Source organism: Lotus japonicus, chromosome 3, assembly GCF_012489685.1.
Source record: "Lotus japonicus ecotype B-129 chromosome 3, LjGifu_v1.2".
NCBI lineage: Eukaryota > Viridiplantae > Streptophyta > Magnoliopsida > Fabales > Fabaceae > Lotus > Lotus japonicus.
The window spans coordinates 73,855,745-73,873,953 of record NC_080043.1 but is presented as its reverse complement, the minus strand read 5'-3'; the positions used below and the strand labels follow the sequence as shown (position 1 = coordinate 73,873,953).

General features: G+C 34.2%; 3 protein-coding genes and 1 long non-coding RNA gene across 4 annotated transcripts; 3 read left to right on the top strand and 1 right to left on the bottom strand.

Annotated features, from left to right (window-relative positions):
- The first annotated feature begins 4,594 nt into the window (after positions 1-4,594).
- On the top strand, positions 4,595-5,674 carry LOC130742591 (EPIDERMAL PATTERNING FACTOR-like protein 8). Its single transcript, XM_057594688.1, has 2 exons — positions 4,595-4,806; positions 5,257-5,674. The coding sequence occupies exons 1-2, from the start codon at positions 4,707-4,709 to the stop codon at positions 5,490-5,492; spliced, it is 336 nt and encodes a 111-aa protein (XP_057450671.1). The 5' UTR covers positions 4,595-4,706; the 3' UTR covers positions 5,493-5,674.
- A 2,372-nt stretch (positions 5,675-8,046) lies between these two features.
- LOC130745809 (uncharacterized) lies at positions 8,047-10,053 on the top strand. The gene is made up of 2 exons (XR_009021883.1): positions 8,047-8,349; positions 9,634-10,053. It is a non-coding gene; the product is annotated as an uncharacterized LOC130745809 (long non-coding RNA).
- Positions 10,054-12,352: 2,299 nt separating this feature from the next.
- On the bottom strand, positions 12,353-13,150 carry LOC130744703 (uncharacterized). The gene has a single exon (XM_057596864.1). The coding sequence runs from the start codon at positions 13,148-13,150 to the stop codon at positions 12,353-12,355; it is 798 nt and encodes a 265-aa protein (XP_057452847.1).
- A 1,200-nt stretch (positions 13,151-14,350) lies between these two features.
- LOC130745808 (uncharacterized) lies at positions 14,351-16,799 on the top strand. The gene is made up of 3 exons (XM_057598194.1): positions 14,351-15,117; positions 15,357-15,529; positions 16,143-16,799. The coding sequence occupies exons 1-3, from the start codon at positions 14,578-14,580 to the stop codon at positions 16,300-16,302; spliced, it is 873 nt and encodes a 290-aa protein (XP_057454177.1). The 5' UTR covers positions 14,351-14,577; the 3' UTR covers positions 16,303-16,799.
- Positions 16,800-18,209: the final 1,410 nt, after the last annotated feature.

Sequence of the window (18,209 nt, the reverse complement as noted above, 5' to 3'; positions counted from 1 at the left end):
ACACAAAAAAAGGTGCTGGTGAATTCTATGGTACTCAAAAAAAAATTGATGTGGTACCTTGTGTGGTATTTTAAGTTATAATTTAGTTATTTTCTTAAAAAAGAATGAAGAATTTATTGTTAAACATTTAGTAGGGTTTTAACCTCCCTGATAAACATGTTTATATTTTTTATTACATCATTTATCATATCACTCAAAATGTGTGAGTGGAAGAGATGTGAATGAAATGTAATATAGATGAGTTAAAGTTGTATAATTGACCTCATTGGTTTATTCGACCTCATCATAAATGAATTAATGAAGTTTAAGATAAATGAGTTAGAAATTTATAGAATTTAAATTCTTTCTTTTCAAATAATTTAATAAATCCATCCGGATGAGATTAAATAATTCTACGAGTAAGACAACCCCAAATTAAGATTTATGATGTGAATATTTTTAATTCAAACAAGATTACCTTATAGAGTATATGCATGACAAAAAAAAAAGTTGTTTTAAAGCTGATAACAATAAAGATTGATGTACATCTAATGAATGTATGTATGCCACTAAAGAGATATATGAAGAGTTGAGAGATAATTGATAGATATGATAATGTAAGTTGAACGATAGAGAAATAGGGAGATAAAAATTGGTATGTACGTATTCTTTGGTAGAATATATATCATATATCATTACTCAAATAAAACTGACTATTAAAAATGCATGAACTTAACCGACTAATTTACAGAATACTAATTTCAGCGACTCATCTTGCAGGGTGTTTAGATTTACGCTATAAAATAAAATTACAGTTGATGCTGAAAATGGAAAGCTTTACAGGCTTCAAAACTAGCTTAATTTGGGATGCCCATTCTCAGTTTTTACCTCTACACTTTGCAGATATAAACAACTTTTTCAGGGTCCCCATAAAATCAAACCAAAGAAAAATCAACTTTTGGAAACAGCCAGCCTACTTTTCCCGACGACAGAAACTGGTATATAGACTATTGCTGAATAGTGTGCGCAGTTAACGCCAAGTCAGCAGATTGGGTTTATAATTTGAGTTTGATTTATTGACATTTCTTTCTTTTTTGTACGTTCTATTACATTTTTACTTAATTTTTTCTAATACTTTTTTTCTTTTATTATTAAACCACCCATTGTATCTCTCACTTTTTTTTTTTTCTCTTTACTTGAGTTTATGTGAGATTAAAGTGTCAACATAATATAATTCACTATCAAAATTTGTAGTACTTAACCAAGAGTGATATTAATTCATGTGGTATGTTTGATTTTCATTAAGTAAGATGTATGATAAAAATTTGTTGCACTCAAATAGCTAGTCTTTTTATTTTGGTTACGAAAGTGAAATAATAAGCAGCCGCATGACATGAACACCAAATTATCCATAGAAGGCGACGCACATGTCCTGCAATCTCTCTAAATTCATCTACCTTCCATAGACAAATCAGTTATGTTCAGTTCACATGTATTAATCAAGTCACATGTAATGCTTTGTGGATCCTTCTAAATTCAAAAATACGTAGGAGAATACCCAATAAGCTTCATACGAATTTAGCAATTGCTTCCAAATTCCACCATAAAAGTCACACCTTTCAATTTTGGCAAGCTTATTCTTGCGAAGACTTCTATTCTATATTCTATTTATTGAGAGAGAAATTGGTTTGAAAGAATCACGGCAACCTTATATGTGCATGGATGTTGGTGAATTCTTTGAACTCATTCTGTGATTTGCTAGAAGGTTGGCGCAATGAACAAGCCATGTTTGCCAGATGCGGTGATGGTGTCGCTAGTTACAGGATCGGAGTCTAAATTGATCTGCAATTTGTTTTATGAATAGGTCATGAAAATGCTCATCTAAAATAAACAAGGGCAATTTAGGAAAATAAATAGTCGTGCATGTCATGTGACAAATCTCGTTAAAAGTTAATGGAAATGCTAACATAATGATTGTTTCGCACGCCTTATAAATTTTAAGGAGTGAAAGACACATTTTAAAAATAAGAAGCTAAGTCGCACGAGAGTCATGTATTGAATTGCATTTTTCCTCTTTTATTTAATTTATTTTCTTTGTTTTTTTAATTTTCTTTCACTTCTTCCCACACTGACCGAAATCCTTTTGCTTTGCTACGGGAAGAAGAAAAGAAATTGATCATTGAAATCAAGGGGAATTTAACATGGAAGCATTGTAGCATAGCAGGTATATATTATAACTGTGCCTGCGGATGACTTTTTTCATTTGTAAATAGGGTTTACTAAACTCAGTAAAAGAGTCCTCTACTAAGAAATGACCAGTTAAGTAGGTTCTATTCAGTTTAGTACTTACCAAAAGACTGACCCGTACATCATATAACATCCTAAGTACTTTGTTCACAGGGTGAGTATGCACAGTGAACTACATGGATATTAATGGATAAATTCAACCAGCACATATTGTTATTCAATATAGGGTTAGTTTCATTTAATTTATTTTGTTTGGTCTGTATATTAATATCCTATTCAAAAATGATTATTGAACCCCATAACGGTGTCACGATTCTTTGGGCACCCATGAATTCTGACGTTTTTCAATTGTCATAATTAAGTGTTTTTTCAACTGCTACAAATCCAAGAGTAATAGAAATAGAGAGGTAGTTTGAGATTGAAATATGTTTTTGCTTTCTAATAATTCTACAATTTGTGGTGGTGTAAAACTAAGGTAGCGTTTGGTAGACAGGTGAGAAGGGAACGGAACAGGACACATGGGTTCCGTTCTGTGTTTGTCATGTTTTTAAGATGGAACGGAACGGGACAAAAGGCTCCAGAAACGGGACACTTTGGTTCCCTGAAAAAGGGTGGAACGGAAGGGAACGGAACGGAACACTCTTTTAAAACTTTTGCAAGTTCAAAAATACCCCTAATTTATATTTGAAATTTTATGTATCTAAACAGTTTAAAATCACTTATAAAATTGAAAGCACTTATTATATTTGTAGACAAAGTTAAATAAAAATATACTTTTTCAAAAAAATCACTTAAAATAAAATCAATTATTTTTTTCAAAAGTAAAATCACTTTTTGTAAGCAATGATAAACGAGCCAATTAGAGTGCGTTTGATTCAACTTATTTTGGAAAAATCACTTTTAATCAAAAAATCACTTTTAAAATCAAAAAATCACTTTTAAAATGAAAAAAAATCACTTTTTTAATCAAATATCACTTTTTGTGTTTGTTTCAGCTGAAGCTGAAAACAGATTATTTGAAACAGTTACTTTAGCTTATCATGAAAACCTATGATGATAGATGAGAGGAGATAAAAAAAGTGATTTTAATTAGAGTAATCAAACACGAATCAACTTAATTAAAATAAAATCAATTATTTTTTCAAAAGTAAAATCAGTTTTTGTAAGCAATGATAAACGAGTTAATTAGAATGCGTTTAATTCAACTTATTTTAGAAAAATCACATTTTGTGTTTGTTTCAGCTGAAGCTGAAAAACAAATTATTTGAAACAGTTACTTTAGCTTATAATGAAAATCTATGATGATAGATGAGGGGAGTAAAAAAAAAGTGATTTTAATTAGAGTAGTGAAACACGAATCAACTTATGCTTTTCTCAAAATCTCTTAAAAAAATTATAGTTAAAAATTAATATTTTTAATCTAAATAAACGCACTTAACATAGCTTAAATAGATAATTAGGTTTCTGCTTTTTTCAATAGCATACTGAAACAACTCAAACAATATATAAGTGATTATTTTAAAGAAATAAGTGATTATTTCATGAAGTAAGCAATAACAAACAGTTTCTATGCAAAATGTTCAATTGAGTTCAATTTGTTTTTCTCAATCAAATATTAAACATGCAAGGTTATATATGTAATTAAAATCATGGTTCTGTTCTATTGACTTGGAGTTACCAAACACAACACATAGAACATTATTGTCCTGTTCCATCCTGTTCTGTCCCGTTCCGTTCTGTTCTGTCCTGTTCCGTTCCGTCACCAAACGCTACATAAAAAACATCATGATCTTGATTGAATGGCGAGACTTGAATGTCAATCTCGCTAGGGGCTAAATCGTAGGACTGATCACTAATTAGCTTGATTACTTTATTATTAGTCATTTGGAAACCTTACTGTTAACTTTACTTAGGACATGTTAGTTTGTATTTGGAGTATAATACCCCTTGTTTACTTATAAAATAAAAAGACAAATTCAACTTGGATGCATCAATGCATCATGATCAATTATCACCAAATATATGATCAATTCATATAAGGTTGGATTGGTAATTTAATGTCAACAAAACTCAAGCCAGTGGTGAGCCCAATGAACTCACCCCAGGCCCCGGGGAAGTGATGTATGGGGGTCATATTCGGTTACCCTTCTCCCTTGCCTTGAGTCAGTCACTCAGTCAATATTTGATTTAATGAATCCAAAGTCTGTTCTCCAAATTCCCAAAAACACTGAAACAACACATTTTCACTGTGTGAATTTCATTTTCATTGATGGAATCAGAGCACTGTCTCTCCCAAAGGAAACATCCCTCAACTTTGTCCAACAAGTTAAAATGTCTTATTTTTCCTTCCATCAAAGATTCATTTCACTTTCACACACACACACACCCCACACCAGTCTCTTTCACTGCTTCTTCTTTTCAGCTTCCCCATTCATTCTTTCTCAAAACTTTCTTCACTGTGACCATCATCAAAACTACTGATGGCTCCACCTGGTGGAAGATCCTGTCATCTACAATATCCACTCAAAGTTGCAATCACTGTGGTTTTCATCTTTTTCTCCCTGCTGCCTTCCAAATCTGGTAAAAAACCTCCATCTACCCAATATCCTATTCAAGTTAAGAAAAAAACATTCAAGCTTCTATTCAAAATTATTGATGTTCAAAACCAAAAAGTTCTTTCATACATAATTTTTCTTATTATTAATTTTTATTATTCTTTAGGAGGTGTTAATTATACTCAAACCTTAAAACATGCATGTATATTTTATTGTTGTCCTATATCATGCCTATATTAATTTCTCTTATATCAGAATCAATTCTAGAACACACAAGCTACTCACAATTTTTTTTCTCCAAAATTGATTGTGGTTTCAACTTTCAACAGAAGAGTGTCGAAACATGCACATAATCTCCTATAACTCTATATTAGTTTTTCCCTTTGATCTGTACCTCATTAGATCTTCCTTAAGTTCTTGTATAGGCTACCCTTTAAAGTTTTAATGAACTATCTCTACATGTATGGTTGAGCAGGTGGGTTAGTGATGATGAACAACAGTGAGGATTTGGATGAAAGCAAAATGGCGATAGGCTCAAGGCCTCCAGCTTGTGTTAACAAGTGCAAGAATTGTAGGCCTTGCAGGGCAACCCTGGTTGTTCCAAATCACCAAAAAAGAAAAGGTTTCAAAGTATCATCTCATGGAGATGATGATACCTATTACCTTCTCTCATGGAAATGCAGTTGTGGGGATAAGCTCTTTCACCCATGATTCATTTAACTTGATGATCTAGATAGCTAGTACTACTAGCTAGTTACCAATTATATCTACAAAGAAAGAGTAGAGAACCCAGCTTCTATATCTGGAGCTTCCATTTGGTAATCTCTCTCTTTAAGATGCTAAATTAGTGAATTCCATCTGTATCCAATTTGGAGAAGTATTAGTAATAGTCTTGGGAGCTTATTGTTTGAAATTTGATTTATTATATATGCTACTCATTTCATAGAAGTTAATATTTAATTTACCTGTGGTTGCTAGTTAATTAGTATATTATTTTGTTCCAATAGATGTATTATCCAGGAAGATAATCATAATTGAGCTGAGAACAGTATTCACGTTTCCACATTAGTGAAATTGGTTCTCTATTCACAATACTCGAATCTGAGGTTGTACTTAAGAGGAATCATATCAACTTAACCAAAATGACCGTAGTAGTTGCTAGCTAACTAATTAGTATTAGGATTATAACAGTTTTAATTACACTGAAGTAATAATCTTGCTTCGTCTTTCTGATTTTTAAATATGTTTGAGCATCAACAGAATAAACTTTGTGAATAATCCAACCAAACTGGAAGAAGGTCATGTCTGTCTCCGGTCCACACAGCTGAAGACGTTAATGCATGTCCTTGTAAACAGAGTTAAGCTATTCAAGGTCAGAGGAAGTAGAGTGGGGCCCGGAGTTCATGAGATGAAACATCAAATAGATGTTCTTTTGTCTTCAAAGCCACGATCTGCTTTTACTACATTTGAACAATCATTCATTATTGGCTATCAAATGTTATGAGTTCTAAAATATACTTCTCCTCAAATGTATTTTCTTAATAATCTTCTTCTGATTAAAGCATTCAACATTTTAGTCAAAGTTCTTAATATTCTGCTTTTTAAATTTACAATAGGCTTCTTATTCTTATGTGTTCATAGACATTTAAACTTATGAATCAAATATTCTTCTATCTTTTCCCCTTTTCTTCTCATGAATATCTTTTCTCCTCCAGTTCTCCGAGCAAATGAAATGACAGTGTATTTCCTTATTGCTTTTCGGTAATTAACTAACTATGATGAAAATAACAGCATCACTTGTGCTTTTTATCAGCTTCGTAGGTAACTTTTGTACTATTTTGTTCGATTTAAATGGTAAAAATCAGGACTGTGTCCACCAAATCCACTCAGAACAGAAACCTCCCTAAATTTCGCACTGGACCACCAATGATAATTCACATCCTAGTATTGAATTGGAATTAAATTAAAATTATTGACAGTCATAATTTATTAGGATCAAAATCTAACATAGCCCCTAGCTAGGATTAGCCAATCTTCTAGGCATATATAAAGCCTGTGACAGACTGACAATTGTAGTCATATATAGGCCATGCAACCATGCATGTTAATACTCAGAACGTCCAGACACTCTTTGTAGGTAGGCAAGCACTATAGGATCATCCCCACCACATGGGAGTGGGAGGCCCCTACACTTTGTTTGGAACCGATCGAAGAATTAAGAAGAAATACAGGAGAAAGAAAAAAGTCACAGAAGAAGCACAGACAGACTCCAATTATTTTTCTGTCTTTTTGGAAGCAAGAAAGGGAGGAGGAATGGAAGAATTTTAGGTTGGGTTTGTGATGGGAAATACAACACAATAACAAAATACAACACAATAACAAAACTAACTAAAACTGAGTAAGAGACTACTAGTAATATGTTGTGGATAATTATTTTCCCAACTTACCATAATAATCCGTGAGCAGCAATTATTGGAAAAATAGTGAGTATTTCAAAATTTCAATATCCTCCATTGTCTACTAACAAACCTTATTTTAGTTTATATAGTAAACTTCACATTGAAGTGGTAAAGAGCATAGTAAGAAGTTGGTCTTGCGCTTATAAGATCTACCTTTGCTGGCATATGAAATCTCTTGTAGCTGCTGTGAGCTCTTTCCAAAATGAAATAAATCTACAAATGCTAGGAATAATATGATCTTCAATGGAAAATGAATCTATGCATTTGAATTAGACCTTTGAGTTGGTAAAAACAAGATCTACTTGGTCGGTTAAAGTAAGTTGAGAGGATTGCCCCTTCTCTATTAGAATGATCGCTGAAAATTATCATGCCGTGAAAAGTCTCATCTTTAGAAAACAACCAAGGTTAGGAAGCTGGTCTCGCCTTCTGTGTGCAAGATTTTTGAAGTTTAATATGGATGACGCATGAAAAGGAAACTCACTTCCAATCAACCATATGAATGATAAGTCATTTTTGGAAATCAGATTCATACACTAAACTTCCAATATGTTAATCTTTGGAACTAGTCTCTAACTTGCGAGCTAGATAGAACTAGAGTGAAATGCTTACATAACATAAGTCTCATTTTACATAGAAACAAACCTAGTGTAAATGTTAGAAAGAAATTCCTCAATCCTTATTGGGAGCTAGCTAGGACTAGCCCACTTGTAACAAGTCCAAACTCCCAATAACATGTTTTTGGTCCAACAACAACCTATATAACATGACTAATAATAAGTTCACAACCCAAACAAAAACATGAAATGAGCCCAAAATAGTAGCACCCACTCTTTTTCCAGAAAACCGATATAAACTGAAACAGAACCAGAGTCATTCGTTTTGGTTCTTGTTCTTTGAAATGAAATGCCACCAAATGGCTCTTCTCTCAGTCACCACCACGAACCTCTCTCTTTGTTTTAGCCCTCTCTCACGTTCTTCCTTCTCCCTCTCAATCCCTTCTCAAATTCCATTTCAACCAATCTCTCGTTCCTCCCCTGCCCACCGTCTTCCCAGGTGCCGCGCCGCCGCCCCCGACCCTCCGCCGCCACCCCGCGATGACCCACCTCCTGGTAACGATTCTACCCACCTTATAGTTTTCATCTTTAATCCCATACTTTAGTTTCCCTTGATGTTTTTGTTAAAAATTATTTATTTAATTTTTTGTATGTGAAGTGCTTGACCGTGCTTCTATCAAGCAATTTGTTATTTCCTTCCATGTGAGACTATTAGAATAGTATCTGACTTAGTTGTGTAGTTTTAGTTTCATTGGTAAGAATTAAGATGAAGGTTAAGGGGGTTACTTTTGGTCAATGATATAAATTTTAATTATCTTTTTCATCTAGGGAAAGGGAAAACAGTTTTAGGATCTCTTTGATATGTGAAATTTTATTATTTTCTGTTTTTGTGATAAAATTTGCTAAATGGCAGTATGATTATATGCTTGTTTTATTTTTCAAAGATTTGTGAAAAGGAAACAAGCTGAAATGAGATGAGTTTTTGAAATTATTACTATTAACAAGAAATGGAAAGAAAAAACCATTCTCAAAGGAAACAAACCTAGTTTTTTAAGGGAAGATGGATGATATTCAATCACATAATTGTCATCAGCCATCAGTATTTACAACGCCACGACCTTTTGCACCTTCTGCTCCTATGTTGTTGAACTATTTCTGTAGCCGCTGTGTTATTTCGGACGGTGCTACCCCATCATGCTTGGAGGTTGGTCTTTGATGATCAAATTTTATTTGACGAAATGTTATTAGGTTTTCAATCTTTGATGGTCAAGGGATTTGTTTGTTTTCCTGAGCATAAGTATAGCTGATATGATGTTTGTTCTCATAAAGAGATGCTCAAATTCAACCTGGAAAATAATTTTCAGTTTTGAAAGTGATTAGCTAACTCTAGATATTGAGATTCAAGTACCTAAACTAGCTCAGAGTCTCAGATGGGGTCACTTCATGAGACAAAATTATTTGAAATGGTCTGTCGTCTGGTGTAGCATTGAGTAATGTTAGATAAGAACTAGTTTTGCATTGCTTTATTGTTGAATCAACTTTATGTTTTTTCAGCTATACTTTTATTGTATGGAATGTTGATTTTATTCTGTTGCATATAGTATGCTGGGTGCTTTGGGTTATAAAGGCTTATTAATTTACATAGCTCTTGCATGTATACTCATTGTCATAATGTCCTTAGAGTATTATTGTGTAGAATGATGCTCATAGTCATACATTGTTGTATAAAATTTATCATGTGCTCGATTTCTTTCATTTGTTTTAATTCGGCATTTATGCTTCTATAGCAAGTCTTAGCTTTTGGTCTAGATAAGAATCATTTTTTTTCTTATGTACCAGATCTTGCTGCATCTTTATCCAAACTTCAGGATAGAGTACAGATCTTCTTTGCTGTGCTGTTCTGGATGTCTCTGTTCTTTTGGGCTTCTGCCTGGGATGGGAGAAATAGACCAAACAAGGGATCAAGATTTAGAAGATAAAATAGTAAGCATTTAATTTGTATATATCATATTATAACTTAGGGTGACAGAATTATACTGTAAAAGAAAAAGTAGTTGAATGTGTTCATTGTGCTGAATGAATGTTCTGATTCTCCATAAATATTCTGCTCCAAATATTCTGCATTCTAAAATTTATCCAGTCAGATGTAATTTATGAATAACCATCCCGGTTTTCATTTCCTTCTTTGTACTGCATTGGATGACAAGATGTGTAAAACTGAAGCTATATCCAAATTTGAAATGTCTATCCTTGTTGTAATGGTTGGAGGTTTTACCGTGTGACACTGTGACTAAGAGCGTCACAGGTTCAAGCTGTGGAAACAATCTCTTGCAAATGCAAGATAAGTCTGTCTATAATAGACCTACAATAGTTGCACCCTTCCCTAGATCTTGGCATGGTGGGAGCTTTATAGCACCGTGTTGTCCTTATAGGATTCATACTGAAGAATGGAGTTACTTGTAGACAGAGGTAGCATCGTAGCAGTGAAACTTGTAATATTTTACTCGATGTCCTTACAATGAAGTTTCTCAACTTGTTTTATTAATTAAAATCACATAGAACCATAAAGCTTAATAAACTTTTATTTCTCGAAAGGGAGAATTTAAACATATATTTGTGGAAGCATTTTACCATTATTGAAGTTGTCAAGGCAAGCTAATGTTCTGTTTGTCCGTGTGTAGTAATGATGGGGGTTAGATTGTAAGCTAACGATAGTTGACAGCATGGGAGTAAAATTGAAGTTACAACTCCATATACCGTTGTGATAGTGTTATGGAAACCTGACAATTTAGAGAAAATTCCCTCTTTTATGCTGAGACTGTTTTTGTAGTCTCCAAGTTCTGACTTCAAGTGCAATGTAAGTCTGTCTTCCAGTGATTGTTCTTGCTATCAATTTTAGCCGTGCCTAGTTTTGATAGCTTCAAGCTTCAAAAGCTTAAATTTAAAAAATGTTTCTCCCCTCTTTTTGAGTGGACAAATGTTTCCTTTAATAGTGATTGATGGCTTCCCGTTTAGACGAAACTGTGAAATCCTGAATGAAATTTTGAATGGTCAATTGATATAAGGTTCAGGGTATAGGGTCAAGGTTACGGTTTTAGGGTATAGGTTAAGGTTTCAGGGAATAAGGTTAGAGTTTAAAGTTTGGGTTTGGGGTTATGGGTTTGAGTTTGAGGTTCGTAGTTTAGGGTTATGATTTAGGGTATAGAGTTTAAGCCTAGGGTCGTGTGTTTAGGGTTATGGTTATGGTAAGGGTTACGGTGTATAGTTTAGGGTCATGGTGTAATATATTGATTTTAAGGTTTGAGTTCTGGGTCAGGGTTATGGTATAGAGTTTAGGGTTAGGAAATAGGATCAGGGTGAGGGTGTTAGGGTACAGTTTCAAGTTTAGGGTATATGGTTAAAGTCTAGATTTTTATAGGTTAGGATTTATGATTTAAATTTACGGTTTAGTGTTTAGGCTTGGGTTAGGGTAATAACTAATAGGGTTTGGGTACAGGGTTAGGGTACAAGGTATAAGTTTAAGGTTAGGGGTATAGTTTTAAGATTTAGATTATGGAGTTTTGAGTATAAAGTTTGAGGTTTATGGTATTTGGTTTAGGGGTTATGGTTTGGGTATTGTGTTTAGGGTAGAAGGTTTTGGGTATAGGGCATAAGGGTTAGGGTATAGAGTTTAGGTTTATGGTTAAGGTTATAGTGTTTAGGGTAGTGTTTACGGTATGGGGTCACAAACATATGCCTTAGGAAATAAGAAATTTGTGTTTGAAATTGAAGTATAATTGAAAAAAAAATATAAAAATGAATTATTTAGCAGAAAGTAAAGGCAGTTGCTTCTGCATGGATATGATAAAATGAAGTCTTTGTACTCCGTGTGGGTGGTGGATGAACTCTGAGTCACTGAGTGTCTTCTTTTGCATTTGCTCTGAAATTGTTCTTTTTCTTCATTCATTCATTATAAAATGATATGCGAGGAGATGGGCTAGGACCAAATTAAGCACCTCTTTTTCGCTGTCAGAACTTCATATCAATAGTGGCTTGTTTATCGAACACATCTTGACAAGCTCGGGCATGGAGGATGTTGCAAGCCCCATGGCAAGGGACTTCTCAAATAAAGCTTCCATTAAGAAACCACCCTCTTGATGAAATGGTGAAGCTTCAGGAGGCAATATTGGCACATAAGTCATTTCTGTTTGAGGAGGCCTCAAGTTTTTTTTTTTTTTTTAAGCCAAAGAATTGTATTTAAAAATAGCACAAGGGATGCTAAACCCAAATACAAGAAAAGAAAGAAAGAAAAATAAAGAAAGAAAGAAAAAAATAAACAAAGTTTAAAGAACCCATCTACACAATCCAAACCAGATTAAGTTCCCTTACAAACTTAAACTATTACTCCAAATAAACCAAGAATGCCCCAACTTATAGCAGCAACATACAAACCCAAAAAGCAACCACGGCAACAGACGTCCAACGCCAAGAATGCACAGCAGAAGAGAAAAAATACAACCCAACCTCCACTCCAAACGTACCACGAACAATAGCCAAAAACCCATGTCCCTGGCAAAATTCAAAGAGAAGAGAGGCATATGATCGGATTTGACTTCCATTCATATAATGAATAATGAAACTCCCTCACTTTCTCTTTTAACCAATGCCAAGTTCGAACCTGGATTAATTCCACAACCAAACCACCGTCCCAAACACCATCCTTGAAAATAACACTGTTACGAGTTATCCACAAGGACCAGCAAGACGCCATCCACACTGTTATCTCAGCAAGTCGTTGTTTCTTGTTTCTGCCAACAAAGGAGAACTGACTAAAAAGTGATTCTGATGAAGCTGGCAATACAGTTTCAAACCCCAACCACCGATAGACAGCATTCCAGACATCAAAAGACCGTGAGCACGTACAGAACAAATGATCACAACACTCTTCTATACGATTACAAAAAGGACATAATACATCCCCCTCTGCCGGAATGACACCTCTCCTCCTTAAATTCGCCTTGGTCGGGATCCGATTTAGCAGCATGCACCAAGCAAAAGCTTTGACCTTTGAGGGAGCAAATGCAGACCAGATTGATTGAAAATCGATGTCAGACACTCCTAAATCACTCACCTGCAAAAAAGAATAAGCTGAGTTAACTGAATAAGCACCCTCCTCCCCTGGCTCCCACAACCATCTATCCGGCCTCCCATCCTGCAAACTACCATTATTAATAATATTCAACAGGGTATCAAACCACAACTCCTCCCTCCCACGCAACGCCCTTCTCCATTTAAAATTCCACTCCCACCTGCCATATCTCCACTCCCCCAACTCCTTTACAATAGCATATAGTGTTTGTGTCCAAGAAGAGGCCATGCAAGAGAGTTTTGCTGAAGTAACACTATATCTATGGGCTTAGGAAGAGTTTTGCTGAAGCGTCGTCAAAGTTGTTGCCAGTGTTCACACGTCGTCACAACCTAAAAAGACTAAACATATAAAAGTGAGCATGAGTCATAACTCTTCCTATTTTAAGTGGACAATTATTTTGAAACAAAAAATTTCTCTAAAGTTGACAGTTATTTTGAAACGGATGGAGTAATTTATAATACCCTTTTATTCCTAAAAAACTATCGTTATACTTGCAATGTTGACCAATGTCCATATTCTGCAGATTGATTGGCTATTACTTCGATATAAAGAGGTCGTTCATCCTAATACCAAGTGCTTCTTGCCTTAAGTCCTAAATTAACCAGTTTACCCGAACCCACTTTATATATCTCTTTTCACGTTTATAATTTATAATTTTAATACATTCACATATTTTTTTCTGCTATTTAATTTCCACTGACCTTTTTCCTCTCTTATTTTTTTCTCATCATGTCTCATTTCCTTCTCGTGTATTCTTATCTCTTACTAGGTGTAGGGTTAAATTTTGGTGTGAAAAACCATTTTTCTATAATATACCAAAGAATATCTACCATTATTTTTCTACATGATCTCATACCTCATGTCGCATTCCACTTTCCACCCACTAGCAACAGAAGCCTGCTACATTATTAGCAAGTGCAATATGGCGACAATATATGCCCATGGTTCCCGAAACCAGGTGTTGATGCATGGTTGGCCTCAGTAGATCACAGAAGGCTAACGCGAGATGGCGATTGCAATGGTCTCTCTTGCAACTCTTAATTCAATATCATCTCCCAACTTTTCTCTTTTAACTCTATTAATTAAAAATGAGTTACATCATAATTATCCAATTTAATTTATGGCCGTTCAATTTTGCAACTTATGACATCACGCGAAAGGCGGTGTAGGTCCCCTAAACTCGGATTGAAATTCTCAGTCCCCATTTGGTTTCTCCTTTCATATCATGTGAATCGAATTGTCACATGTCATTTGAAAACTACTAATGTAAAGTTATAATTATTATAATCATACATACATGACACAATTTGATTGGTCGAACAAGAATGAGATACCAAATAAGGAGAGAGAACATCTTCATCCCCAAACTCTTGTCATGCAACCTTTAGATTCTTTCAAGTTCTATAAAGACCAACTAGTCTCTTGCATTATATTATTTCATGTCTGACTCCCTTTCACATTTTTCTTCCTATGTTTTTCTTTCCTTTCTTGGCAATTAAATACTTTTCCTTCACTTTTCATTCCTTAGCTAGCTGGTTTCAACTTGCAACATTTTCTTCTCAGCATCTTATTATATCTATTGCATTATATAGCTAGTTCTCATATTACACCAACACCTTGATTTTTGCTCATTCTTTTTCTCAATTGTGATAAAGATGTTACTTCGAAGCTCCTCTGCACCAATTCTGAGTTCTTTGACTGAGCCAGAACACATTCTTCACCTTCCTAGAACAACATCAGTTTTAAGTCTAAGCCAAACCTTAGCAGACATAAACCTTCAAAACTCATCATCAAGTTTTAAGAAGAAAAATTGTGTCCCACGTAGTCATGTTCTTAGAAACCAACATAGTAGCACAAAGATCAAAGAGAGAAATGGAGTGAAAGATCCACAGCTAAAAACTAGCATGAAAGCACAATCTTCTATTCAGGAACTGCTTCCAAGCCCTGGATTAGACATGGGAGTCGTGGATCATAAAAAGTATGGTGTTGGGAAGGAAGCTAAGAGGTTACAGACTTCAGTGGTGGGTGGTGGGATGGGAAGAAATGGTGGTTGTGATGGTAGCGGAGGAGGGTGGGATTTTTCTGAAGGAAGTAATCATGGTAGAGACAAGACAGATGCTTATTACCAAAACATGATTGAAGCAAACCCTGATGATGCTCTTTTGCTAGGAAATTATGCAAAGTTTTTGAAAGAGGTAATCAAATTCGTTTCACTAGCTAATAATTCAGCTTGATCATGCATGTTTTCTTTCTTTGAGTATTTAAATTTAAAGAAAAAAAATTCAATCCAATTGGCAAGATTAATCAGTTATCAAGACTAGCTAGGTGGTGTATGCATTGTGCAATGAAAGCTATATGCTTCATCTTGATTAATATATCTATCATGCATCAACTCATGGAATATTGGAATCTTATTTTTTTTATGTTGATATAGGTTCGTAGAGACTATACTAAAGCAGAAGAATATCTTGAAAGGGCGATTTTGGCTAGTCCTGGTGATGGTCATACTCTGTCCCTGTATGCTGATTTAATATGGCAAACAGAAAAGAATGCTGATCGAGCTGAACAATACTTTAATCAAGCTGTTCAAAGTGCCCCAGAAGATAGGTAAGATCGATATATAACAATAATTTATCATTCGTTATGCTTTTTCCTTCTTTCTAGATATCTTCATATTCATAATAGCATGGATCAATTTATTTTCTCTGAGAGTCAATTCTGGCGCTCAGAAATTATTGTGCTTAGAATTGATTTTGGTTGTAGAATGATAGAATCAATTAATGGAGATTTCCAAACGTACTAGAAGTGTTTTACGAGCTAAACTATGTTATAATCTCGAGTTAATGTAATCAAAGTTAGTCTATAGAAGAAGGAAATACCCCTGCAATTCCTAAATGTGTAAAATTGCCGGACAAGTTAGTTCCTACGGTGTCATAAAACGTCAATCAAGTTACTCCCTAAAGTTACTCTTTTTAGGGACTGATTTGACGACATTTGACACAATCAAAGACTTTCAAAGTTATTTTCTTCTTCTAGGGACTAACTTGTTCGACACCTTATCTTTCAAGGACTAATTAAGTTGGCGATTCACTATGTAATCTCTTGACGACATGGTATCCAGGAAAACTCTAGAGGCATTTTGCTCTATTTTGCTTTTTCTGTTTCTCGAATGAAAAGGATTCTGTGCTGATTTCTGTTGTTGATGCAACTCATGTGGCAGTTATGTCCTAGCTTCATATGCTAATTTCCTGTGGGACGCTGAAGATGAAGAAGATAAAGACAGTCAAAATGAATTGGATCACAGCCGTAATGCATATCCAAATCCAACCGATCTCTTTCAAGAAAATAACCATCACCCTCATCTCACTGCAGCCTCATAAGCCTTACCTATCAGTCTTGGAAGAGAAGGTTATGGGTAGTTTGCATGACTAATGAAGCATTTAGTCTTAAACAATCACACATGCACCTTTTTTAGCTTTTGAAGTGGCTGATGGGAAGGACTTGTTTAATGGAGATGTCTGTCTATTGTAAATAGCTTATAGCATGTTTAAATCGGCTTATTTTTCTTAAAATCAATTCTGGCACTGGAGTATAATAATAGAAAGCCGCTTTTAGTGCCTCATGGGCTAGCTAGTGAGTAGTAAGGCTTCCAATGATTTATCTTTTGAGAGTATTTAGTTTTGCAGATGCTATGGTGTAACATATTCCTTTCATTGTTTATATTGTGTCTTCAATTCGATTTGATTTACCAAAAATGGAGTATTCACCTCATGGTGAACAGTCCACATGGTTATCCCATATTTTGAGGAAAAAAATGTTGAGAAGGGACCATCAATATTATGATGCTAGCATTAATACTTAAGGGTGTATTATATTAGTGTGATCAAACTAAATGCAATATGAAAATACTTTATACTGAAGTGCGTAATCTGTAATATCTAAACATAATCTTGGTGGTATAATATTTATAGTAGTGCGTGTTTTATTGTAAGTTAATTAAGTACACAATTTGATACACTAAGGACAAAAGTTACATGTTGCTCCATCGTTCCTTATTTCAATAATCAAATCTGAGGCATATTGTTTTTTTTTTCTTTTTCTGATAAGCTCTGAGGCATATTATGAATTGTTTTTTAATAAAAATATTTTTATTTAATTGAGTTTTCTCTCTTTCTACTCTCCCAAGTATTAATGATATATGCACATAAATAAACAAAAGGGTTAAGAGTAATTTTAGAAAATTGATATAAATTAAAAACAACTTTAATGCAATTAACTAAACTAATTAGATTTCTTAATAGTTGTGAAGTAGTAAGTTAGATCTTATGTTTTTTTTACGGGACTTAGATCTTAAGTTGAGTAACAAATCAAGTATAACTTAACAATAATGATATGTGTATCACTTCATAATCTATACATTTTGAAACACTATTTTTATTTTCGAGTTTAATTTCTATGAACTGACGGTGTAATTATTTTTTACACTGTCACTCAATTAGATTTCAAGAATGTGAGAAAATATGTTTTTTTTACTTAATTTCATTAATTGACGTTGCAGATCCTTAAAATGATTAGTTACACTGTCAGTGCATAATCATTTTTCTCTTTATTTTCTATATCTATTTTTGAATCACATCATATATCAATTATTTCTCATCTCTTTTATTTCAAAAAATATATATTTCTCATCTCTCTATTTTGAGTTTAATTTTGATGCACCGACAGTCAATCAGATTTCAAAGGTTTGTCATGTCACTCAATTTAATTAAATGGCTTAATAGCTCTATAGGCCCCTGAAATTGTATCCCGTATGAAAATAAGTCCCTGAAATATTTTTTTCCGATTCTGGGTCCTTAGAAATTTTTTTTGATCAAAATAAGTCCCTGAGCGTGTTTTAAGCTGAGGTGGCTATATTTAATCCTACTCACTTTTTCCACGTCAGAATCATGGTGGTCCAGCTACTATTATACATGTAAATTACAAAAATATCCCTTTATTAAATTTTTTTCCATCTTTCTCCTTCTCCTTCCATCATCACCCTCTCCTTCCATCATCACCATGGTATAACAGCACCACCACTGCCACCTGCCCCGGCCGCCGTCACCTGCTTCGGCCGCCGTTAGTTGGTTATTCTTCTTCTTCAGTTTCATCTTCGTTCTTACTCCCGCTTTTCACAAATTCAACATTGGAACAAAATGGAAAAAGGTTCAATTTTTATTCATGACTGATGCATTATTTGGAACAAAAAAGCTTGAATCCCTCAGATCTGGTTCATTGTTTGTGGAAT